The 26,205-nt window shown below is 30.9% G+C and overlaps 1 protein-coding gene across 1 annotated transcript; it reads left to right on the top strand.

Annotated features, from left to right (window-relative positions):
* Nucleotides 1–11,235: 11,235 nt before the first annotated feature.
* LOC133678126 (homeobox protein knotted-1-like 6) lies at nt 11,236–18,960 on the top strand. The gene is made up of 5 exons (XM_062100332.1): nt 11,236–11,800; nt 12,477–12,602; nt 12,918–13,053; nt 18,321–18,562; nt 18,703–18,960. Exons 1-5 carry the CDS (start codon nt 11,444–11,446, stop codon nt 18,859–18,861), a joined length of 1,020 nt encoding a protein of 339 aa, XP_061956316.1. The 5' UTR covers nt 11,236–11,443; the 3' UTR covers nt 18,862–18,960.
* The last annotated feature ends 7,245 nt before the right edge of the window (nt 18,961–26,205 follow it).

Genomic DNA, 26,205 nt, shown 5'->3' with positions numbered 1-26,205 from the left:
CTCGAATTTTTTATCCTTTGCTTCATAATTTATTTCGGTTTGCGTTCTATTTTTATGACCTGAGTTGTGGGTTAGGCTGGTTGACTAGAGTTTTTTATCCTTTTTTTAGTTGAGTTTTTTTCAATTGTATCCTTCAATAATATATTGATTGGGAATTAGGCTTCATAATTTATTTTGGTTTGCGTTCTATAAGGTTATCTCGATCTCATGACTCATATCACGGGTTTGAGTAGTTAACTCAGGTGGTTTTTTATGTTTTTTTATTTTTTTTTAATTTTATCCTTCAACATTGAATTGATTAGGAATTGAGTTTCATAATTTATTTTGATTTACTTTCTATGATATTATCCTGATCTCACAATACAGGTTAACCCGGATTGACTCAACTTATTTTTTTAGTTGAATTTTGTTTGCAATTCTATCCTTCAACATTGGATCGATTAAAAATTAAGTTTTTTAATTTTTTTTATTTGCTTTCTATAAAGTTTATCAGGGTCTCATGATTTAGGTAACAGATCTAACAAGTTAACTCAAATTGATCTGAGTTGATATAATATGTTGTCATTTTAATATTAAATAAAAATATCATCTTAATATTTTTAATCAAACTATATTTTTATCGATCATTTAAATTATTTTTTAACCTATCAAATTAATCAAGTCCCATCAAATTAATCTCTATATATTTCTTTTAATAAAACACATTAAACACTAATTGGATATTTTTTATATAATAGTTTTTTTTATATGACCTTCTAGCATGGACAAGTATCTAGTGCAAAGCTAAGATGCCACTGGTGGCCTAAACTTAGCCCTTCGGAAGGTAAACATGCAGAGGTGCTGTCACTGATTTGGAAAAACGAAAAAGAAAAACCTTATTAAATGCAACTACAAATTATATATATATATATATACTAGCTACATGACCCGCGCGATGCCGCGGGTCAATAGTTTTCATATAAAAAATATCAAAAAAAATTAAAATCTAAAAATATTAGGTTTTTTTATAAAGCTACACCCAGGAGTCTTGGGTGTGACTGCAACGCCTGATCCAAGAGTAATATTTATAATATTAATAATAATATTAAACTTGCATGACTCAAATTTAAATGGGTCTAACTGCAATACCAGACTCAATAGTCTTGGATGTTGGTCTGGCTACAAGGTCATATCATAAAAATATGATAATTAAATAGATTAATTAAAAAAAAACTAAAAAGAAGAAAAAATTAATGAAGAAAAAGAAAAAAAATATGAATTAACTGGATTAACTCTTCAAACCAGGTTAACCCTTCAAACCTTAGATTCATGTCGTGAAAGTTTGGTAACTAAATAGAAAGAAAAAAATTTGACAGGTTACCACAAAATTAACTGGGCTAACCTGTTAAACCCGGGATCCGTGTCATGAAAAATTGATAACTAAATAGAAAAAAAATTGAACATTAACAAACTAAATTAAACAAAAAAAATTAATTAAAAAGGAAAAAAAACAAACAAAAAAACATCAGCTTTTTCATTGTGGACTCTAGTGTGCAGTCCACAGTTAAAGGCATAAAAATAACAAAAAAAAACACTAAAGGCATCAGTCGATAACTAAATAGAAAAAAAATTTAATATTGATGAACTAAATTAAATAAAAAGAAACAATAAAAGAAAAAAAACTTATAAGAAGAAAAAAAACTAATGAAGAAAAAGAAAACGAATTTAAATTACCTGGGTTAACCCATCAAACCTGAGATCCGTGTCATGAAAGTCTGATAACTAAATAGAAAAAAAAATTATATTAACAAACTAAATTAAAAAATTAATTAAAAAAAAAAGAAGGCATCAATCTTTTTACCGTAAACTGCACTGTGCAGTCCACAGTGAAAGGAATAAAAAAAAAAGCAAAAAAAAACTAAAGGTTTTAGCCTTTTCACTGTGGACTGCATACAATATTAAAAGATGAAATCGGAAGAACAAAACCAATGAGGAAAAGGAAAAAAAAATCTGAATCAATCTGGTTAACCCGTCAAATCAAGTTAACCCATCAAACCTAGAATTTATATTATGAAAGTGTGATAATTAAATAGAAAAATGATTTATTATTACTAAATTAAATTAAAAAAAAAGATTAATGTCGAAACTGGGATCCATGTCATGAAAGTCTGATAATTAAATAGAAAAATTTAATATTAAGAAACTAAATTAAAAAAAATAATTAAAAAAAGACAAAAAAAAAAACTAAAGGCATCAGCTTTTTCACTGTGAACTGTATTGTGCAATCCACAGTAAAAGGCTTAAAAAGAAAAAGAGAAAAAAAACAAAGGCACACACCATGGGTTAAATTTTTTTCTTGCATAAAAAATTTCAAAAAAAGCTAAGATCTAAAAGTGTTGGGTCTTTTTGCAAAGATATGCCCAAGAGCCTTTGGTTTAGCTGCAACGCTTGACCCAAGAGTAATATTTCTAATATTAATAATAATATTAAACTTACATGACTCAAGTTTAAGTGAGTCTGGCTATAACACCGGACCCAAGAGTCTTAAATGTAAGTCTGGCTGCAAGGTCAAGTCATAAAAGTATGATAATTAAATAAATTAATTAAAAAAAACAAAGAAAAAAAAACAACAGGAAGAAAAAAACTAATGAAAAAAAAGAAAAAAAATTTGAATTAACTGGGTTAACCCTTCAAACCAGATTAACCCGTCAAACCTGGGATTCGCGTCATGAAAGTTTGATAACTAAATAGAAAAAAAAATTGACGGGTTAACCCGTCAAGCCCGAGATCCGTGTTATGAAAATTTGATAACTAAATAAAAAAATTAATATTAACAAACTAAATTAAACAAAAAAAATTCATTAAAAGAAAAATATATAAAGAAAAAGGCAAAAAAAAACCCATAAAGGCATAGAAAACCCAAAAAAAAGGGAAAAAATAAAAACAGAAAAAAAATGGAGGAAAAAAAGAAAAAGAAAAGGAGAAAAAAATAAAAAAAAAGAAGAAGAGAAAAAAAATGAAAAAAAAAATTGTTCAGCGTTTCACTGTGGACTTACACAGTGAAACACTGAGCAGTTTTATTTTTTTTTTAATATATATATATATATATATATATATATATATATATATATATATATATATAATCGATTGTGGTATGGAGCTTTCTACGAGTCCTTGTTTTTATCATTTTTTTTGGTTCACAAGAGAATGGCGATATGGTAATGGTGGGGTAGACTTGTGCTCCAGGCATAGCTCAAAACTTCAACTTCTGTTTTCTCCTCTCAGTGAGATGTTGGCGTCGGGAATATATAAAAGATGGTAAATGTCGAAAGGGAAGATATATTTTGCCATTCTTTTCTCTTTTGTTTTTCCTTTCCTGCTCTAGTGGGCAACTAGCTATCATTAGAGAAAGGAAACATGCGAGTTTGCGCAAATATTCTATAGTTTATGGGGAATCGGTTCTATTCTTTACAGAATTTATAATTTTAATACGTTTTTGGACCCCAAATTCGGCCATCTACTTGTAAAAAAAGTTTGAAACTTCCACTGCCACTTTACTATAAAATAAAGCCCAGTGATGCATGTTGCTTTCATGACGAGAGCCGTCAAGATATATATATAATTAATATTTTGCTCACGATCCTTGTATTTTAAGATTTATTGGTGAATAAAAAAAGTTTAGGATGTTGATGGCTGTGTTTAAAGTAATGAGTCCGCTTCCAAGTTTCAACCCTCTTGGGGGATTTATTTATGTGAATTGTATAATCCATGGTCCGTGGCATAAATAGCTCTCAACACAGCACATGCTTTAGAATCGTGATTCATGTGTACATACAATTTGAGGGTAAAGAATAATGAGTTCTTTTTATCACAGTTAAAAAAAAAGGTAAAGCGACTTAGTGAATAAAAAATTTAAGAATCTAGCAAATATTATTTGGGACTCATATTTCACGGTTTTTATTTTCAACACACGATTTATGATTTTATTCATAATTTATACCAAAAAGCCCTTTTCTTTTTATTTTTCTCCTTCTTTTCTCCTTCTTTTTCTCATCCCACAGCCATCAGCCCGCCCCTTCCATCGCTGTCAGGAACCCCCTCTCCCTCTTCTTTTTGTCTCTCTCTCCTCACCTCTAAAAACACTCATAGTAGCACTCTCTCTCTCCTCCTCTTTTGATTTGTTATCTAATATAAGTTTTTTATATATTTTAATAAGTTATATAAATATCGTATATATAAGACTTGATATTTTTAACTTCACCTATATGTCACGAGGGATAACACATGTCCTGTTGCACTGCTTCGATATTGTTAAGATATATTGTTCAAATTGGGTAGTGTGACAGTTTGAACTATCTCAGCATGTACCTGATTGTGTAGATACCAGTGGCTAGCTACATAGTACTAGTCACTAGGGTAAGTGCGAGGGAAATTAGTTGGCGACTCATATATTCAACCTAAATCCCTGAGATGCTAGGAGAGATCATATTTTTTAAGAGCAACATCCGATGATTGTTGAAGATACTTACATGAGATAGTATCTATCCATTACGTGCATTTTGTTACACCTACATGATCATATTTCCTGAGGTGTTAATGCAATCCGATGCATTATACACCCCAGCATCAAAGATAAAATTGATTGGTATATAATATTATTTTACATACAACATTTATTATATACCAAATTAATTTTATTATAAATAATTACTATTAATTGATTTTTAATGTATGTATAGGATGGAAGGTTTGGAAAATAATAATGACTATTTGTTGATGAAATGATACGTATTGTGCCCAAACTAAACTTAATTTATGTTATTTATTCTCAATAAATAATGAGTTAGGATTTTTTTAATACAAAATAATCTATATAGGAGTATTTGTTTTTATAATGTAAATGGTCATACATAGATCTTAGGTGGCATCCAACATTAGGGATGGCTACTTCCAGAACCTCCATTTTTCTTTTATTTTATATTTTTCATAGATATGTCAAATTAATTGAGATTTAGACATGCTTCGTTATTGACTTTGCGTTGATAAAAAGGTGGGAGAGAGAGGCTACCCTTTTCTATGAAAGTGAAACAATTTACATTACCAATAAAAATTAATATTATAATAATAGTTGTAAACTATTTTCTAAGAAAAAGTTTGATAACATATTTCATTATTACCAATTAATTTTAATAAATGAGTTTTGACAATATATTTCAGTTTTTTTTCTAAACGAGTATTTAAGTTAAGTTTTTAAAGAAACAGCGTGATGATAAAAGACTTGAAATCTACATAATAACTTTGAAATTCGAGTTAGAATGTACACTTCTTATAAGAATTTAGAACAACTGAGATTTTATTCACTCACCTGAGCCCATAAAATACATTTTTTGAGAGGTGAAGTTTCCTTAAATCCAAAAAAATAGAGTATTTAAGTTAAATTTTGCGATGTAAAATCTATATTAAAATTAAATTTTTTTTTTACTTGAATAACATGCAAGTGTTTTAATTAAGGTTGCATTTGAAAACACAGTTATACCCGTGTTTTTTAAAAAAATAATTTTCTTTGTTAAAAGTTATTTTTTTATGTTTTGGATCGTTTTGATACGCTGATCTCAAAATTAATTTTTAAAAAATATTTATTTTTATTTTAATGTATTTCAGCATGAAAAACACTTTAAAAATAATTACAACCATACTTCCAAGCATGCTAAAAAAAACTAAACTTTTTTAAAAATATTTTTAAAATACAAAAATAAAGGATTTAAATTCTTTAGCAAAAAGCCAAGGGGTTGGAGTCACTAAAGGGTTATTACTTATATATATATATATATATAAAAGAGTTTTTTTGTGAAGATAATATGTTGAAGATGATGCATAATAATGCGTAGTAGAAAAACAAAAGCAAATTGCTGAGGAAAAGCTTCTTCTCCTGGGCATTCAACGGTCATTGTATATAGTTATAGTTTTATGGATGTGATGATGATGTTGGCTTAATAAGGTTAAGAGTTCCAGCAAATAATGTAATGATGCATTGCAGCTATTTCTTTCGTCATCAGCAAGGAAAAGATCCTAATTGTTTGCTCTTTGCATTCATCTGTCAAACTCAAACATAAAGCAGAGTAGTTGTGTCAGCGTATGCACTGGGCGAAATGTTCAGCATCAACCACAACTCTCCTTCTTTCACGCGCACTGGTTTGCACACCTTGTGTTTTTCTTTCAGCTAACAACAATCAGTCCTTCTATTATTATAGCAAGACACATTAATTATTCTTCACAATTTTAAAAGGGAAAACCTGAGAAAGATGGCGTGGAAGCTAAAAAAGAAAATAGCAATTGCTCGCAATTAAAAGGCAAGTCAATGTTAAAGGTAGTAAAATACTTATCAAGTATAAGAGGGGGGAAATAGGTTTTAATTGATGAAAGACACAACAAATACTAAAAGTTGATGCCAGAGCAAGAGTAAAAAAAAAAAGAGAAAGAGAGAAAAGAAGATATTGAACTATAAACATGTTTTTTGATATCTATAATAAAGTTTTTGAGTCTTCAAATGATTAGATTGCTTTTCTATATAAAGAAAAGTTGGATTTGTTTTATGGTCTCTATTAAGAGAATATTGATATTTTAGGTAAATACAGAATATGTGGCATAGTTATATGTCATTCTTTTATAAAGATAATGAAATAAAAATGAGGAAATGATGAAACTAATGATTGGTAGAGAACCTTGATCTTTTTTTTGAATTGAAATTTGAGATAAATAAGTATCAAAAAATAAATGATGGACAATAAGCTTTATTATTCTCTCTAAGTTTGAGATTAACAATGAAAGAAGTGGCATAGTTATATGTCAATAATTTACTTTGATTGATAATACTGAAAGTTTTTGATTGATGAGAAATCCTGTTAAGAGTGAGTCATGACTATTGTTTGATTATGATGGAGTTTCATGTCTAGTTTTAAGAAACAAGATTTATTGATGAAATATATATCATGGTTATAAGTCATTTCTTCAAAAAAATAAACAGCAAGAGAAGGAAAGTTATTGAATAGTTGATGGTAATCCCAGGTTTTTGAAACCCTCAAACACCTTTTGAACATATAAATTTCCTCTTTTTTTTCATACCCTACATTACGTGCTTTCAAAAACACTTTTTAGTCAAGCAAGCAATTTGCACCGATAAATAATGCTCTTAAAACTTGAAGAGTTTTTCTATAAGAGTCGTAGCTTCATGAACTAAGCTACTAGTTATTATGCGTGTTGGTAAAGTTATTATGCGTGTTGGTAAAGTAAATATTGAAAATGAGACAAATTTTTAACGAAACCTCGAGTCTTCACTCAAACCCCCTGCTATTGAAATCCATAGAAGGTCACCTCGTCACATACCATTAAATAATATACTTAAAATTAGAGATTAAATTTGACACAAAAAACCATAAAAAAACTATTTTAATCTTACAACTGGTCAATTTCTATTTTCAAAATATAAGATAATCAAAGTATTACATGTATTGAATGTCGTGTGTTGAGTTTTTAACTAAAAATGCTTGATTTTCAAAAATACTTTCAAAAATCAACATCTCTCTAATTCTACTTCAACAATTAGACTTGAATATACATTATCTTAGAAATGTGTGAGTTGATTCTAGAATAAGAAAGATTTTCAAATAAAAAAGAATATTGACCAAGTTTGTAAAATTCTTGACAGAAATGACATCGACACTCTTTAATCACCCTTGAAAAGTTGAGCAGTCAGGGGTAATGCAATGAACCTTGAGAAGGAAAACAAACAATATTCAGATTAGTTGTGTGGGCAAAATCAGATGATGAATCAATGAAATCTATCAAAGTTATGGCAATAACAAATGCCTCTTGATGATAAACAATAGAATAAACATGATTAAATTAGCTAAGGGCAATATCACTCAAAGACAATTTATGATTTAATGAACTTCAATAATAATTGGGAGTAGCGTTGCACTTGAGAGACATCTTCATGTTTAAAATTTTGGTTTATCCTATGAAATATGGTTATGGCTCCTGAGAAATGTTATTACATGGGTACATTTGAATAAATATTGGAAAGATGCACGCCACCAATACTAATTATAGGACAATCTGCTTTGAAGTCCATTGATTCAAGGTACATTTCACCACATAAATGTAAATGATAAAAAGGAATATTATTAATGATGATAATGAATTTCTTTTCACGATTTGATTAGATCGGCTAAGAGGAATTTATTAAGAATAACATTGAGCATATAACGATGAGCTTTTATTGCATGTCTGGATGACTTGGCAGTTCCATGAAGGTTGATAATAATATATGCTTGAAGACTATGTTCCAACTGAAGGTAACTTCATGGCTGATTGACAATCTAAGATAATGTCAATACTAAAAAACCTTTTAATGATTGTTGGTAGAATACACACAACTAATCTGAGAACAGTTCTTGAGAGAATCCAAGAAGTGAATGATTTGTTAAACTCCTTCATGATAAAGCAAGTAGTACCACGTTTGGAGGGCATGGTCAGGTTTAATAAACAATAAGAGTAGTAATTGTCGCGGACAACGCAGGATGGACACTGCACTTACATTTGAGTTGATGGCTGGTATACGGTAAACTAAATTGAGCCAGTGAATCATAAAAACTAAGAAAGATTTGAATAACAAATAAAGACACTATATGACAATGAAGCATTAAAGAAGGGGGCCTATACTTCAAACCAGATAAGTATATATGCATGTCATCTAACCCTAAAGTATTGCATATATGTTTTTGAATTTTTTCAGGAAGATCCTCAGTAAAATCCAGCAAGATTTTAATCAATCTAAGTTGACAAATAAGACTTTTGCCATTCATCTAACCCCAAAGGATTTGCCTTGTGAGCTTAATAAATTGTTATTTTAATATTAAAAAAATATCATCTTGCATTTTTTTTTGAGTCAAACTAGATTTTTACAGGATATCCGTGTTGTTTTTGGATCTGTAAAGTCAATCAGGTGATATTAAATCAACTTTTATAATATTTAATTTTTTTATTAAAAAAATATTAATAATATCTAAATATTTTTGTTATATTTAACAAAAATATAACCCGACTCTTATTACATAATGCTAGGGAATGATCAGTGTATTCTATCAGGTATCTGCATGTTCCGCTCAATCAAGCAGGTTGTTGCTAAAAGTTTTGCTGCAACGGGAATTCACAGTTTAAAAGATTCTTTTAAGGCGAGTTAGGGCGACGCGCACCCTAATGGCGTGGAGGAGTATATAGGTGCGCAGGAGGGTGTGAAAAGATGTAACTGAGGCTGGAGGGTCCATGCCTCTGAAGTACTTAAGCTTATTTGGACGCTAAAATCACAAAGACCACTTTACCCACTGTTTTGAACACTTCTCTCTTTCCTTGTCTAATTCTGACCAATCATCATCAGCTGAGTTCTGTTCTTCTCCATTAATTAATTTCAAACACCTGAAAGTGAAAGATTATTATATATTATATACATACATACATACATACATACATACATACATACATACATGAGGCTAAAAGGCAATGGCGATTTACTGTGGATAATAAATAGTGTAATCCACTATAAAAACTACCATTTTATCTTTTAAAAATTAAAGAATATAACACATTGAGGGGTAAAATATTGTTTTCACACACTTTATTGCATGATATAATTACTCTATGACCTTAAAAAAAAAGGACAGCTTATGTCTATGGAATGTTTTTGAATTTTTATATTTTTTTATAGTATAATTATTGCATAGCTCTTGGGATTATAATCTTTGTAATAATTTTATTCTTTTGCCTAAGGTTAATGAGTATTTTTATTTTTTTAACTTTTTTTTTAATTATCACATTGATTCAAGGGTGTTTTAGTTATTATAAAAATAATAATAAAAATGACCGGTGCATGCTAAATAGAAGGTACCCGCGCCTTTTGAGAGGCGTGTACAGCGCCTCATGGTGGCCGTTTATCGCCTTCTGGAGCAGTGTTTGAAGGCAAAATTGTAAAATTATACCGAATTTGATTTATTTGTTTTTCAATTTTATCTCTTGTTATTTGATTTTTATATCCTTTTTTATCAAATTTGATCCTCATTCTTTTGACTCCTATTTATTTTGCTTTTAATTTTTTTCCTAATCGAATTTTATTTCTCGATTTAATCTCTAATCATTTGATTTAATTCTTTTTTTTGTTAAATTTGATCCTCATTTTTATTATTGTAATTCTTTTTATTTTTATTTATCTTCTTGATTAATTATTTTTCGGCAATTTCATCACTCGTTGTTTAATTGAATTGAATTTTCATATTATATTTGGTGCTTATTTTTTTTTATCATGCTTTTAAAACCTAACCCCGGAGTCAACCCCTGTCATGTCCCAGGCAATTGGTTGGGTCAAATGACTGAAGTTACCGGGGTAGATCAAATTTTTTATTGTGCAAGAAGTTAAAAATAACATTATTTTAATAAAAAAATAATGGAAAAAAAATCAACGAATTTTAATATAATTTTCTCCTAACTAATCTTTTGATTTTTTATTTGGCTAAAAGTAAAAATAGTATTGTGTTGATAAAAAAATAATGGAGGAAAAATTCAACTATGATAATATTTTTTTTTATTGTTTTTCTTTGTTTTAAATTTTTTTTTTAGAATTTTTTTATCTCATCCTTTTTTTTAGATTTTTTTTATATCAGATATGATACATTTTTTTTATTATTGTTTTTTTTCATTTTCTTGGTTTTTTTTAATTTTGTCTCTTAATATTTTTTTTTCCGATTTAGTTTATATTTTTTTAATTTCTCATTTTTCAAATCATTCTCTTAATTTTTTCTTTTAATTTTTTCACTCAATATCTTATTTTATTTTTATTTAATTTTAGTTTTCATTCTTTTATTTGCTTTTTTATTTTATCTTTCAATTAAGTTTTTTATTATTTTAATTACTATTTATTTCCTTTTAATTTTTTGATGATTAATAATTTTTTGGTGATCTCAGGGATACTAATTTTAAATAGTAGTTTTATTTAGCTTCAATTTTTTTTAATTTTTTAATATTAAATTATTAGGTATTGAACTTTTTATTTTTTTTGTTCTTTTTCTTTCTCTAACATTATTCTGCGTCACGGAATACTCAAATAAAGGTTATCTCTTGAATTTTTTTTTTTATATTATAAAAAGATTTAACAACCCCGCAGCGTAGCACAAAAGAATCCGATAAACCTAGTCCTTTATTATATATTACGTACTGTAACTACAGTTACTTTTTATTCTCTTCTCTCCGTGGCTCATTCCCCATTACCTCCTGCTACAAACCACACCTCTTATTCTATTTCGACACAGTAGTACCCCCAATATCTTTCCTTCTCTGTTTGCAGTATCTACCACTACTGCTGCTGCAAACTAGCAGAAGAACGCAGTTTGCTAATCCTGACTCTTTCTTTCTTTCAATGATGGAAGAACTTTACGGTCTTCAATCCACCAGCTCTGATTACTCTTTGCAGGTTCCATCAGAGAACATGGTTGCTCCAGTGGCTAATTACTACCATCCTGTGGGGTTCACCTCCCCAGCTGGGGAGCCATCATTTCCTGTTTTTGGATCGGAGCAGATGTTTTGTGGTTCCTCAGTATCTGATGCTGCTTCAATGGTGGCCGAGTTGCATCAGAAGCAGCAGCAGCAGAGAGGGGGCGTTGGTGATCATAGTAATAGAAATAATTCAGAGGAGGTTTCTTGTGCAATTAGGGCTAAAATTGCTTCTCACCCGCTTTACCCTAAGTTACTTGAAGCTTATATTGATTGCCAGAAGGTATACACACTAATCTTTTTTGCAACTAATAGTTTGGATTGAGCTATTTAATAGTCTCAAAAGATGTCAAGAAACGATTAAGCACACGCACAAAAAAGAAAAAAGAAAAAGAAAAAGAAAAGAACTCAAGCAAATCTAGAATGGAAAGTTTGGCCAAGTGATGATACAACTGGAAGGATGAAGAACACTTTCCTAAATGGAGTGTGAAGTTCTTCGAAAAAAAAAAACAAAACTTCAAGGATACGGGATTCTTGATTTCCAACGTTTCAGTGGTCCGAGGACAGTCATGGTTTGAGGGATGTCTTAAAATCTCAATTTGATCCATGAAATACGTTGTTGCAACAATTTTTGAGTGTATTTTATTGCTATGTTGTTGCAATTGCATGTGTTTTCTCTTGCAAACTTTTCCTTTTATGTCGATCAATTTCTTTCACATTTTTGTTAAAATGAAAAGCAATACTCTTGTGCAATACCAACTTTTCTCGTTAGCTAGGCTCATACTATAGGGAAACTGTGTATACTGTAGACCATATATGCTGTTAGACTTTTGAAAGTCTTGGAAATTGGAAAGTTCCAGTATTTATTGGTTAGTACTCCATAAAGTGTATTGATAAGTCTACTGTTGTTTTATTTTCTTATTTTTACTAATTTTGTTTTTGATTTCTGTGTTTTGCAGGTGGGAGCACCGCCGGAGATGGCTTATTTATTAGATGAAATCCGGCTAGTGAATGATGTTTCCAAGGGGTCCAATGATACTGTCGCCTCTTGCTTGGGTGCCGATCCCGAGCTCGACGAGTTCATGGTCTCTTTTTCCTCTTCAAACTTCTTCTGTTCTTGAAGGAGCCAAACCCTAAGAAGCGATTTCCCATCTCTCTCTCTCTCTCTTATCTTCTGCTAACTTTCTCAGTTTTCATCTTTGATGGCCTTGTTTAGTTGCTTATTTAGAAATGGAAATAAAATCCTTTCTTTTTCCCGGGCTTCCTATTTTGATCTCTTGATTTCCAATGAAATATTATTTCCTTTTCTTTTCTAGGTTTTCTTCTTCAAAATGGAGTTTTATTTTCTTCTTCCTCTCTCTCTTTCCGACTGATAGTACTTGGCATTTTTCTGCTTGCAGGAAACTTACTGTGACATTCTGATGAAGTATAAAGCGGATCTCTCAAGGCCTTTTGATGAAGCCACCACTTTCTTGAATGATATAGAAGCTCAGTTTAATACTCTGTGCAGCGGTCCTTCCAGAAGCCAAGTTTATGGTCTCTCTCTCTCTCTCTCTATTTTACTACTCAATATGTTATCTAGTTTGTTGATGTTTGTGCAGTGGATTTTATTGTTTATAGTTTAATCTTCTGTCATGGGAAGCTGTGATAGTAATTACATAATGAGATACCCTCACGAGAGAGAGAGAGAGAGAGAGAGAGAGAGAGAGAGAGAGAGAGAGAGAGAGAGGCGCGCACGTTAGCATAAAAACTAGTGTATTATTGCAGGACAAACGGATCACATGAGAAATAGAGGCTGCTTTCATGGTCAATTTCCCATATTGCTTCTGGACAAAAAACCTGCACCTTTAAGAAACATATATTCACATTCTTGCTGTACAAATCAAGGTTTCAGATGTAGAAATGATAAAAAAGCATAACCAAACAACAAAAACCCTAGAAAAGAAAGAGAACACCTTCTCTTTGAAATGAATCTCTCTATTGAAAGACCCTTTTGTTGGAAATGGATCTGAATTAATACTGCAATGTAGGAGAACATGTAGAAAATTTATCCATTTTATGGTTGGAGGCATTAGGCTTTCATCTCTACTTTCTCTTTCCTTTTGTTTCTTTCTTAAGGGAGCATTCAAGAGTCATAATTAATAGCTTTTAAAGATAAGAAGCATGGAGATAGCTGCTTTAGTCATGGGTTGCATTGAAGGATAAAAACCAATAGAAGCTTTCATTTGGTAAATTTAACATTTTGTTTCAAACCACCTTTGATGTTCCAATTTTTTTAATTGTGTATTCAGATCGATTGTGGTTTGGTGTTGCTGCTGATCCTGATACTGATTGTTTAGTTACTTTTAAGCACCCTTTTTTCTTCTTATCTTAAGCACGAGGGAAAGGGAACAAAAACATCGGAATAATGGAAAATGTCTGAGAAAATGAATTATATTAAAAAGCATTTCTTTATCTTGGGAACTGATAAGAGCCTATGAGTTCTGAGTTTGTTCAAGTGCCTCATGAGCTAAACTCCCTTTGTTCCTCATAGCTGTCCTTGGACAAGGTTGAGGTTATACTTGGACAAGGTTGAGGTTATACTGACTAGTGCCTAATCAATTGTTACACATTTCTGGTGAGTGTTTGGATGCTAATCTCTAGCTGTGTGAATGGAAATGGGATAGGTAATTCCCTTTCAAACAACTGGCTTTCAATTTTGTTTGTATCGTGATTGGAGATCTAAGTTTCAATAAAGCATGAGTTGTAGTGCATGCCATGGGTGGGAATTAAAAACTATTCCTCAGGAAAGGTCATAGGATTGGATTAGTTCTGGCATCCATAGAGTGAGTCTTGGAACTGCTGTCTTTGCATGTTAAGAATTCATTGGGAAGAGTTGCAGGCAGATGGAAATATATAAAATGTAGCCCGACTGAAAGCAAACCCCTTTTCTGCCTAATCATACACATAGCTAAATCCATTAGATTCCCAACTGAATCTCCCAATGAACAAGAGATATCATGGTAGACTTAAGTATTATGAGTTTGGTTTTCAAAATATTATGTTTTCTTTATGGCAAGTGAAGTAAAGAAGCACCTGCAGCTCGTGTTAGGATGTTCCTCTTGTCTTCCTCTGTCATCTACTCCTTTCCTTTTTAATGTACCTGATCACTGTTGATCTCTTGCTTTTGAGGCTTAATGTAATTTAATAACATGTTTAAACTACTGGCTTTTTTGTACTTTGTACAGAATACAGATGGACTTTGTCGCCAAAATTGTTAATTTAGTAGAGCATTTCGTTGTGGTTAAGGCAACAAGTTCACACATTTAGTATAGTCGCACGTTATTTTTTAGAATCATTTTGAAAGTTACATTTCGTACAGTGTTAATTTATGGATTTTGTCTGGGAATAAAAACTTTAGGTATGGATTGGTTGAATTATTATATTTTTGCATGCGTGAAACTAAAGTTCCGATTTTAAGAGGGTGCATGAGTTTGTGAAGATACTATAGTGGGGCTTCGCACTCTTTCTGCCCATTGCCTATTTGTACAGTGAAGATTTGCATATTCTTTTGTGGTATTTAGATGCTTTAGATATTCCCTGATTTGAGACTTTAATGCTATTAAAAGGGATTCTTAGTGCTGGACAGTGAATAAGAAGAAAAAATGCTTTGCTTTTAAGCTGTTACTTGGAATATCTTCAAGTATCTTTTTGTTTGTCAACTAGCAAGATTGATGATTTATATTTTCTCAACTTGGATTCAAGGTGGTGTTGTTCCATAGAAAGCACACGAGGTTTCCCTCTTTCATGGCTTAGTTTGGTAAAAGCTGAATACTTGGTCAGCCTCTTGATTACTCTATATGATTCTTTGACCTGATTATTCATTAACTTCTTTGGAGAGTTTCCTCTTTTTCCCTTCATTTTATTGAAGAAGCATCGAATGAACTAGCCTTAGTATTTATTGAGCTATTTTCTGTTTATTTATTTATGACCATAGCATTCTCATGGTTTGATGTATCATGTTGTGCTACAACGTTTCATCATCTTGTCATTAGGATTTAAGTAATTTGTAATTAAGCTCTACTTATCGCCTGTTCCTTTGAGCTTGCTTGCACCACCATGACTGGAATGCTTTCATGCAGCATGCTATCATTCCATGTTCAAGTGTTTGTTAGAAACACGGGCTTGAATTTGTATTCCTTGTACACTAGCACGTAAACAGCTCATGTGCCAGAGGCCGTAAAACTTGGGACTTCCCTTGCACGCATTTGAGCTATATGCATATGAGTGAGTGAGATAGTTAAAGAGTCATATGTCCGTGTCTCATCTATTGCAGTTGTATGCTAATGTCTTGTTATTCCTCACGGCGCGGCCATATAATCTTCTATTCCATCAACTGAAGTGTTTTGCTGTTCCTTACTCTCCCAAGCATCACTAGAGGCTTGCCTTGATTGTGCTGTTCTTATCTGGAGATCTTGTCATTCTGCATTAAGTTTCAGTGGAGATGGCTTTTAAAAATCATTAGGCAAAGAAATTTTTAGGGTTTGGGTATGATGGTTTTTTTTTTTAAAAAAAAAAACTAGAAAAACACGCGAGCACACGGCAGTGTTGCCTGGTATATCTCAACAATCACGACTGGCTTTCACATTCTCTCAATGAAGAATGCCCCCATTGATGTTTCATTTTATGCTTACAATGGAATAGAATTAGTGTTGTGGCCTCATTATGACGTGAATGTTGTGAGTGATCATGTGGTAGTTGTATTTTTTAAGCTTATTGATCATGTTCTTCAACTATTAATAGGATTGCAAACAAATTTAAAACGTTCATGCTTGTTTTATCAAAATCTTCCTCCAGGTATAGTGTATAGCCAACATGGTGGGGATGCTATGAATTAAATTCTACACCGATTAGGAGATTTGTTTTTTGCCTTGATGTCACATTGCTGTTTCTTTCCAGTCAAGTTCGATTGAAATATGATCTTTGAACTTGATGTCTTGGTGGCTAGTTTGGTTTATGTCCCCTACGGTTCAATTTGCTTAGTTTGCTTTCCGCCAAACATCTTAATAACTAACAATATTTGAAAAAAAAAAGGGATAAAAAAAGGGCGTCTAAGCATATTGATGTTATTAACGCTCCCAGCTTGCATGCACAGATGAGTTGTTGCCATGACATGCATGACTGATCTCCACCTTTTGTCACTTCTTCATTGCATTGAGTTCCTCCATTCCCTAGTCTCTGATCACTCTTTCATCTATGGTTTCGGCTAGGTATCTATGTTAAAAGACGAGGATGTTTTAAAAGTTCTAGTTGCACATAGATTGTAAGTGGAGACATTATTTGCGCTGATAGCTTTTGATTATTATTATTATTATTATTATTTTTGACACGAGAGGGTTTCAAACTTGAGTTTTGACATGGACTGAGGATGGCGAAGTGCTGGTCTTTGTTAGTAAATCTACTGAGCTTTTTTTTGTTGTGAGTTTGGGTTTTATTTTATTTTATTTCATTCGGTGGATAATGATTTTTGGGGTTTGATTTTTATTACTAGGATGAAGAGGTGCATGTGTCTGGGGTTTAGGGTTTGGACATGAAGGGGGCATGAAAGGGATTCGGTTACTAAAATTTGTAAACCACACTGGACTTCCCGCTTTTAGCGCTGCAAAACCAGGTTCTAAGCAATGAGACTCTCACTCTCACTGGGCCAAACTTTCGGTGGCTCAGTATATCTACGTCGGTATCTTTCTAGTCTCATTTAAACTATGTCGTAGGCATGTTCCTCTCTGGTGCAGTGATTCAGCTCTGAATCATTGCAAAAATATTAAATGCTACTCTTCCATTCTTCACTCTTTTAGCTTTTGGGTGCCAATATAGTCTCTGGGAGAAAATGATGGGGCAAAAGACCTATCTGTTCCCCTATTTTTAATTGTTTTTGGGGCTTTTCCAAGGTTGAGGGAAGTTAATGCGAGCACTGCACTTGTTGGAGGCGAGGCGAGTCGAGTTGAGGTGTCTGTCACTGGAAGTATCGTAAGAAGAGAAGGGGGTCTAGGGCAGTGCGTGCGTGCCTTGCGGGTTACCTCTTTTATCTTTTTAAGGAACCGTACTCTCTTGAAGGCGCCAACTCTCTCTCCCTTACTGACTGCGATACGACACAACGAAACTCTGATTGACTCTCTCTCTCCTGCTTTTAAGTTTTGCCTGTGCATACTCTTCTTTTCTGAAAGAATTGATTGTGGGTCCCGACCTCATAGCACAGCATGCAATGGTGTTAAATCACATCCATGGAGACATGGGATCATGCCTCCATGTGTTGATGACGTTGGACCCCACTTCCCCACTTCTCTTCTCTTTGTTTCTTTTCAATTAGATTTTCTTGAGACCCTTTCGTTGTTGTGGTTGATTTTGAATCCTTGATCGCCTCCACTATGGTTTGTTGGGCATGTACTTTCATTTCGTGGTTGGGTTGGGCTGTCCTACTGTATATATAGTATATAATATGCTGAAGAAGTTGCTCATCAATTGGGTGCTTCTATGGTCCCCATTAAAATTCCTGGAGTCTTATCTAAAATTGAAACAATTAATTTGTTTTACTGTGGGCTGTAGTGCCAAGCGTATTCTGTCTTATGTGTGTGTGTGTGTGTGTATATATATATATATGTATATATTCAATTTTTAAGATGGTTATTGTGAACAATGTCAATGAATTTGACGTTGTAAATTAAAGCCTTTCTAACTTGGTAGCTGTTTATATGAATTTTCTTGAAAACACTTGTAGTTTGGTTATATATGTTTGTTGGCATCCTCTAAGTTCATTCTCCTGCCAGATGAAGCTGCTGCTGGTTCATCTGATGAAGATGCCAGTGGAGGAGAGGCAGACGTGCAAGATTCCACCCGTATAAACGAGGATCGAGAGCTTAAGGACAAACTATTACGTAAATATAGTGGTTACATAAGTACCCTAAAGCATGCGTTTTCAAAACAGAAGAAGAAAGGAAAACTACCAAAGGAAGCAAGGCAAATCCTGCTAAACTGGTGGAACATTCATAACAAATGGCCATACCCAACGGTAATGACTTATTTGAAGCAAGTATCATAATCAAGTGAAAATCCCAATCTATCTCTTACTCTAATGTTTAGAATTTAGTTGGAAAATCTGAGTTCTCGATCAAGCCCTTGAATCATATCCTACTGTTTTTAAAATTTCAGGAAGCTGATAAGGTTGCGTTGGCTGAATCAACTGGCCTGGATCAGAAACAGATAAACAACTGGTTTATCAATCAAAGGAAACGTCACTGGAAACCATCAGAGAACATGCAATTTGCTGTTGTGGATAGTCTGTATGGTCCCTTTTTCATGAACGACTGAGGTGGGGTGTTCCCACTTTGCTCTCACTACGCTTTTTCTTGTACATGCTTGGACAGGGCCTCATGCTGATGCCTAATGAAATGCTTACCGCTTCAATTATCTAACTATTGCTTTCAAATTTATTTGCATGTTATTTGCTAAAGTGTTCTTTGCTTGTCGTAAGATTATGTCAATTGAGTCCGATTTCAATAGAAATTTCAAAAATATACCTAAACGACTCCAAAAATGACATGCTCGGGAGGTTAATATGGCAACTCGTGAGGCTAGTGCAACAGCTATTAAGGTTGTGACATATTTAGGATGTATATGCAGCGTTTGATGCAATAGATCATGAGCCAACTGAAGATTGCTGGAAATTATTTTTAATCATGTAACATGGAAGAATGCATCGGGAAAAAGACAAGGAGGAGAAACAATAATGCAAACAAAATAATAATGGATCTTATGCGGGAACTTAAAAAAATTTCTTTTAATGTAGTAACTTTGATCTAAGGTTTAAATTTCATGGTTGTCGGAGCATGTACAGGGCTAGCTGGGGCTTTCTTGATGAAACAAAATACACAAGTATTTGGAATCTCTTCAAGCTTTATTTATTAATTCACTCTTTATACATTAAATCTAGAACAGATTGCAATCACTAACTGTTTAATAATAATTTTAAAAAGAATTCTAATCATTGCAATCTATAACTTTCATGATTTAATAATGATTATTAGAATAATATAAATTATATTTTAAAATTATATCTAACAGTATAAACTTAAACTATTAGATAAGTTATTGAGTTGAGATGATTTTTTGACATGATATTACAGACCTGATAGTCAAACGATCACGAGTTCAAATCCTATTATCTCTATTTATTTTATAAAAATTAAGCACAATATAATATGATCAGTTTATGCAAGTTTCAAGTCGAAAAGGCTTTCACTTGAAGAAGTACGTTAGAAAATAATATAAATTATATTTTGAAACCTCACATAGCAGCTTAAGTTTTTGAATTGAATTGATTATTTGATAATTCATAGTAAAAATTTATATTAGACTAGTTGATTAAAATTTTTTATCAAACAATTCATCCCTTAAATTATTATTGTTAAATACTTAATTTAACAACTAAAAACTCTTATCCAAACTATGTGATCTTTTAAACTTTATAAATGATCTCAATTCAAACTGAGAGGAATTTAGGGAATATATTAGCGAGTTGATCTTTAGTTTGCAATAGATAATTTCAATGGTGTCATCATTTGCGAGATTTCTACTCGAACTAGGATTTTATCTAACATTCACAAGGATAGACACCCTAGCTAGTTGGAACTTGCCATCTTGTAGCACTATTGAAGTTAATGGAAAAGGAAAAAGGAAAAGAGTTGCAGCAAGAGAAAGAACATTAGCTAGCTAGTCGTCGGCAAAATTAATAGCCACAGCTAGGAAAGTGGGTTTACAACAACTGTTGCTGATTCCTGCCAAGTATTTTGAGTATTTCTTACGGATCATAAGAATACATTCCATTGAAGTCATTGGAGAAAGCATAATGCGTTGGAAAATCAACCTTGACTGTCCAGACTCCTTCCATGCCTTGGAACTTTCATGAGAACGTGCGAAGAGAATTGTATGGCAGTATAATGTTAGACAATTTTCCTTCACTAAACATTAATATATATATATATATATATATATATATATATATATATATATATATATATATATGATAAGATTTTTTTTTAAAATAAAAATACAGAGAGTATTGGATTATTGAATTCACAAGTGACTCGACTCACTTTAAGATCACGATTCAATCCTTCATTTATATTTATGAAATCTTGGTTTCAACACTCAGAGTAATTTATTTATTAATTTTTCTTAATACATCGGACTGATATAGAATAAGTTTACTATCTAGAAATGAAATTTATTGACACGCAGACTAACTTGAAAATATCTATTATCGTCCAAGTTATTGTCTTCTCAATGCCATCACCTCTCGTAAGAAACACCACTTCTGACTTTCATTGATTGAAAACCGATCGATAGAAACACTTTTATCCACAATTTAGTGATTCACAGCGGACTTTGTGTCGATTTCATACTCAATTTGTTTTTCTCAACACTTGTATTTTGTGGTGGGTTCAGGCATTAATTATATAAGGTTTGGAAATTTTATTTATGTTTTTGTCAATGGCAGCACTCATCATAGTGAAAGCGAGGGCTAAATTCTTCCCTACGCTTTATTTTATTTTATTTTAACATGTAAATATTATATTTTGTGGCAGCCTTCTATTATGAGTGTCAAGCATGCATATGTTGTAGGGAAAAACAATGCACTCGTCGATATGCTTGGTGACATGTTCATACCATGCCATGGGGTGGAGATTATGTTAATTGTTAGGGTTTCAAGTTATACTTGATTGCCATCATTACATCTCGCACTTTTCAGGAGATTCACTCTCTTTTTGGTTCTCTTGTGAAAAATTCCATATTATAATGATGAAGATATTGGTTATTTTATAGATATCTGATGTTATATATATATATATATATATATGATGTGTTTAAGAATGTGGTTAAAACCGTGTTTTTTTAAAAAATAAAAATTTATTTTTTTATATTTTTAAATTATTTTGATATACTCATATTAAAAATAATTTTTTTAAAATAAAAAAAATATTATTTTTATATATTTTTAAGTAAAAAGTACTTTAAATTATAACTGTTATTACATTCCTAAACAAACCCCAAGTTACTCAGAGAGAAAATTTTCTTTTATGATTTTTTTTTTCTGCATAATTTGACATGCAATAATATTAGACTTGAAATACTATATGAGACTAATACGACGGAAAAAATATTTATATTAAAAAAAATATTTTCCTAAAATTTATAATGCGCAGGGAGAAATCTCAGGTTGATTATACATTTGAAATGATTTTGAAAAATCATACGTCAGAGACTTGAGCTCCGCATGGATTGCGTGAAAGTTTGAATTTTTCGAGATTGAATTATATATTTCCTCAATAAAATAAAGAGCTTGAGGATTTTCAAATATATTTTTTTTATTATTAATATAAATATTCGGGAGCTGGTATGTATTTCGATTAATTTTATAGATCATGAAGTTAACGACTATATAAATATTCGGGAGCTGGTGTGTATTTCGATTAATTTTATAGATCTTGAATCGGTATTTTTTAAAAAATAAATTTAAAATATAACCAATTAAACTACACTTTTTAAAAATAAAAAATTAAATAATTAAAATAATATTCCACCCTCTAATGATCAGCAAGAAACCAAATAATACTGCTGACATACTTTTTAATCGTAGGAACATTGACATGATCGGTTGGAAATTACAAAAAAATAAATAAAAAATTTGTTTTGCTTTCTTTTTTGGGTTGCGAGAAATTTATTTCCTGGCAGGGTAATAATTCAGAGGAGGAATCATCGTCTGATTACTCTTCGAGTTAAAATCAGATCCAACTTCCATCATTATTATTTTTTTATTATTTTAATATTACCATCACCATTAGCTTCGTAACCTTTGCTAATGTATTTAAAAAATTTCCATCAACGTTCTAATAGAGGCACCTCTATCATGTCATCATCATTGCCGCATGAGATATTTAGGTGAACTAAAAAAGAGTAGAAAGAGATAAAGGAGTCACATCTAGTTTTAAAGATCACTAGAATATTTAAGAATGATCTCACTGAAAAGAATTAAAAAAAAAGATATATATATATATATATATATATATATATATATATATATATATATATATATATAAGATGAGCTACTTCATTCTTGTTTAATTGAATTGTTACGAGAGTCAAGTTTTTATGTCAAGATACCTAAACTATTAAGTATTTTTATTATTATAGTAAAAACTAGTTAATGCTAAAAAAAAAAAATGGTTATAGATATAGGCTCAAGAAAGACTGATACAATTAAATAATTGATATTTTTTTATAAGTGTAAGAGTAAGTAATAAATACCCGCCAAGATTAGAGTCGATCTATAAAGAGGTTAAGGATATATAACCACAAATAATAAAACAAATATAGTTAAAGAGAGTTTAAAGATGTGATATTAATGTAAAGATTTAACAAAGATAAAAAAAAATTACCAAGATTAGAGGATCCACTAATGGTATTTTAAATAAATACAGTCCAAACTCTTTATATTACTCAATTAAAAACTACACATAATGAAAGTTCCAATAGAATGATTTATTATTAATGACTCATTTTAATTTATTAACATGATTATATTAATTACCTTATTCGAGTAACGCCAACTCTTGTAAATATTATCAATAACAAATCGAGATCCTTTCATAAAACATGTGTCGGTTATCCATATAGTAAGCTATGAAAAAATCAAGTATTTGTTGTGCTAAGAAATGTACACTACGAATCTAGACTCACTACTTAATAAGTAAGGTATTAAGATTGATTAAGATAACAATTATAACACATCTTAATAGCAAATTTTCTTGAATTTAAACATTAAAACCTATATTGAGTTTGTACTATACTTATTATTACACAATTAGTGTCATATTGGAAAAAATAAATTTAACTAAACATAATTAAAAATAAAAACATAAATAAACAAGATAAAAACATAGCTATGATATAAATGAACTAAGTATAATAAAGAAAAAATGATAAGCATAAATAAGAGATTAATGACAATATAACATGAAATAAAATTTGAATATTACAAAAATACAAAAAAAGGCATGGATGACTAATTATTAAAAAATACAAAAATATAAGTAAGGTATTAAGATTGATATGAAAACCAAGATATCTAAATGAATGATAAATATCTTCTTTTATCGGCTAAAATTTAGAACTATTGATGGTGGCTAATTAATTTGGTGGTTTAACTAATTGGATGACTAATTATTAATTTGGTGGCTGAACAAAATATCACTGATAACATCATAATCTAAATAAATGGTTTGCATGAAAGTTGTAGGTATTTGTCTCATATTTCTAACAAAACATGAACATGCTTATTTGAACTTTTAGGACTCAAGACATGGGCTGAATATCAAACAATGTCTGGGTGTAAGATAGATCCATACTTCTCTTTTGTTGCTAAGATTTGAACTCTAGAAAGATAGTATTGAGTCTTGAACTCTTCATCAATGCTTTAGGCCTATATCTTAGCGCTCCATCATGCTACACCACACCTAAATCCAAGGTTTATAACTCCAGTTATGATCTAAAAAACAAATGGTGTTCCGGTTTGAATTGAACCAGCCCAATTAGAATTTTTTTATCTAAGCTTAACCCTCTTTCTGTCCCCTCAATCTCAATAATCAAACACATCAATCAATCATCTAAATTGTGAGATATGTATATTTTACAAACCTGCATTTAAAACCAAGCATTTGCCATAAATTAAAGATATCTTATATTATCAAATTTGTTATTATAAAACATGCTTAAGTTAGAGAATTTAATGATACTTTAAATGCAATAATATGATGATATAAAACCTTAATAAAAATACACTTTTAAGTACTTATCAAAAGACCTTATCCTCACCCATGAACAATGACAGGCTTTGAACCTGAAAGGATGGTAGAAATCCATTAGATCCGTTTCATTTTATTATGGAAAACTAGACCCATAGGCCACCACTCATACTTAGTGGCCTAAAAAGGTCAAAATATCCCAATCCAAAATTGCTCTCTTAGTAGGTGAAGAAGAAAGAAGAGAAGCTTATCGTTAAAATAAAATATGGTTATGCTTTGGATGTATAATGTCAATTCTTGAATGAAACATAAATGATAAAAAGAATAATTTATTTAGACTAGCTGAAGGGCTAATGAAAACTATGTTTAGATGACCGGAATAATTTGCTAGTTTAGTTTATTCGAAAGGAATTAAAAGTATTGGCAAGAGACTGACCCTCACTTGCTTTTTAATTATTACACATGCTTTTATAAATGTTAGAATAACAATGAAAATTAAATTTTATAGTGTATTTTATTGTTGATGGAAGGCATATGCCTTTGAGGCAGAATTTGGTTTGTAATTTGTAATTTGTAATTAATCGCATAAGCAGAAGTTTATGGTATGTTAGGAGATTGTGATTTGACCGCAACAATGAGAGGACCTTGTATATATTACCCTTGATAGTAACAGTGAAATTTCTATGTAAGAATTATTATCGACCACAACAACAAAAATTATGTTGGGAAAATTTAGATGATGAGACTCTAAGATAACTAACGTGTGAGATAGCCAACAGGTAAATGAATATTGTTGTGAAGCAGGTGCTTGACACCTTGATACGGTTGTTTGAATTAAGTAAGTATGCTTTTCATTAAATGTGAAATGTTCTTCTTTAATATTGATGTGGGTGGAACTAGTTATCCTGTAATGGAGTTAGTGCCCGGTAATGGGAGGTGAAACCATTTACCCGGTAATAAAGTTAATAACTTTACATAATATTTGTTTGCCTTTTATTTTATTTAATCAATTTCATGTATCTATTTTTATTATCATTTAATTAAATAAAAAATTTGATTTTTATGAACAAAGTCGTTAAACATAACCATGTCAAATAACTGAGTTGCGAGGTTAAATATCTTGATCAATATCTTACTCTTAATTTTTTAATTTTCATGTTTATTAATTATTAATGACTCTTTATTTATTTATTAATACATATAGTTCTTTATTTATTTTATTAGATGTATACAAGTTTTTTATTTTTGATTTTTTTAATATAAAAAACACCTTAAAAAAAAAACATGCATACTTTTTTTTTTTAAAAAAAGTTTAATTGGCGGCGGATAGCTAGTAGTGACTTAAACTTGTGAAATGAGTACCAGCTAGACAGCTCATGGGTGTTTGAAGGTATGATTGTGATTGTTTTTCAAAGTATTTTTCACTCGGAAATGCATTAAAATAATATTTTTTTTATTTTTTTAAAAATATTTTTGACATCAGCATATTAAAATGATATGAAAATATATAAAAAATATTAATTTAAAAAAATAATAATAAAATTTCAAAATTTTTCAAAAAAACTCTTAAAAGACAAAAACAAATAGTTTCTTGTCCCAAATCCATGGCCTCCCATCCACCCCCCATTATTAAATTGCCACTTTGCTGTGTTATCTTAACAATGCTCTAAATAAAGAAAAGAGAAACCAAAGCCAGTTCATTCCTCCAGTCTATTTTCTATTCCTTTCCATCTTCCTCCCGAAAACCAATAGCAGAAATCATGATAGTTCGTCCAAGAAAAAGAAACAGAAAACATTCTGTTATACAAAACCACACACCATAACATAGGAGGATCATATCCTCTCCTCCTCT

This window comes from Populus nigra, chromosome 18, assembly GCF_951802175.1.
Source record: "Populus nigra chromosome 18, ddPopNigr1.1, whole genome shotgun sequence".
Taxonomy (NCBI): Eukaryota; Viridiplantae; Streptophyta; class Magnoliopsida; order Malpighiales; family Salicaceae; genus Populus; species Populus nigra.
Note: the sequence above shows the minus strand (reverse complement) of the source record. Positions and strands in the feature narration are given on the sequence as shown.

Bases quoted from the DNA above. Each gene is read 5' to 3' on its own strand.
- LOC133678126 (XM_062100332.1), top strand. From the start codon at position 11,444: ATGATGGAAGAACTTTACGGTCTTCAATCCACCAGCTCTGATTACTCT. The intron at 11,801-12,476 runs GTATACACACTA...TGTGTTTTGCAG, and splicing joins CTTATATTGATTGCCAGAAG to GTGGGAGCACCGCCGGAGAT. The intron at 18,563-18,702 runs GTAATGACTTAT...TTAAAATTTCAG, and splicing joins ACAAATGGCCATACCCAACG to GAAGCTGATAAGGTTGCGTT.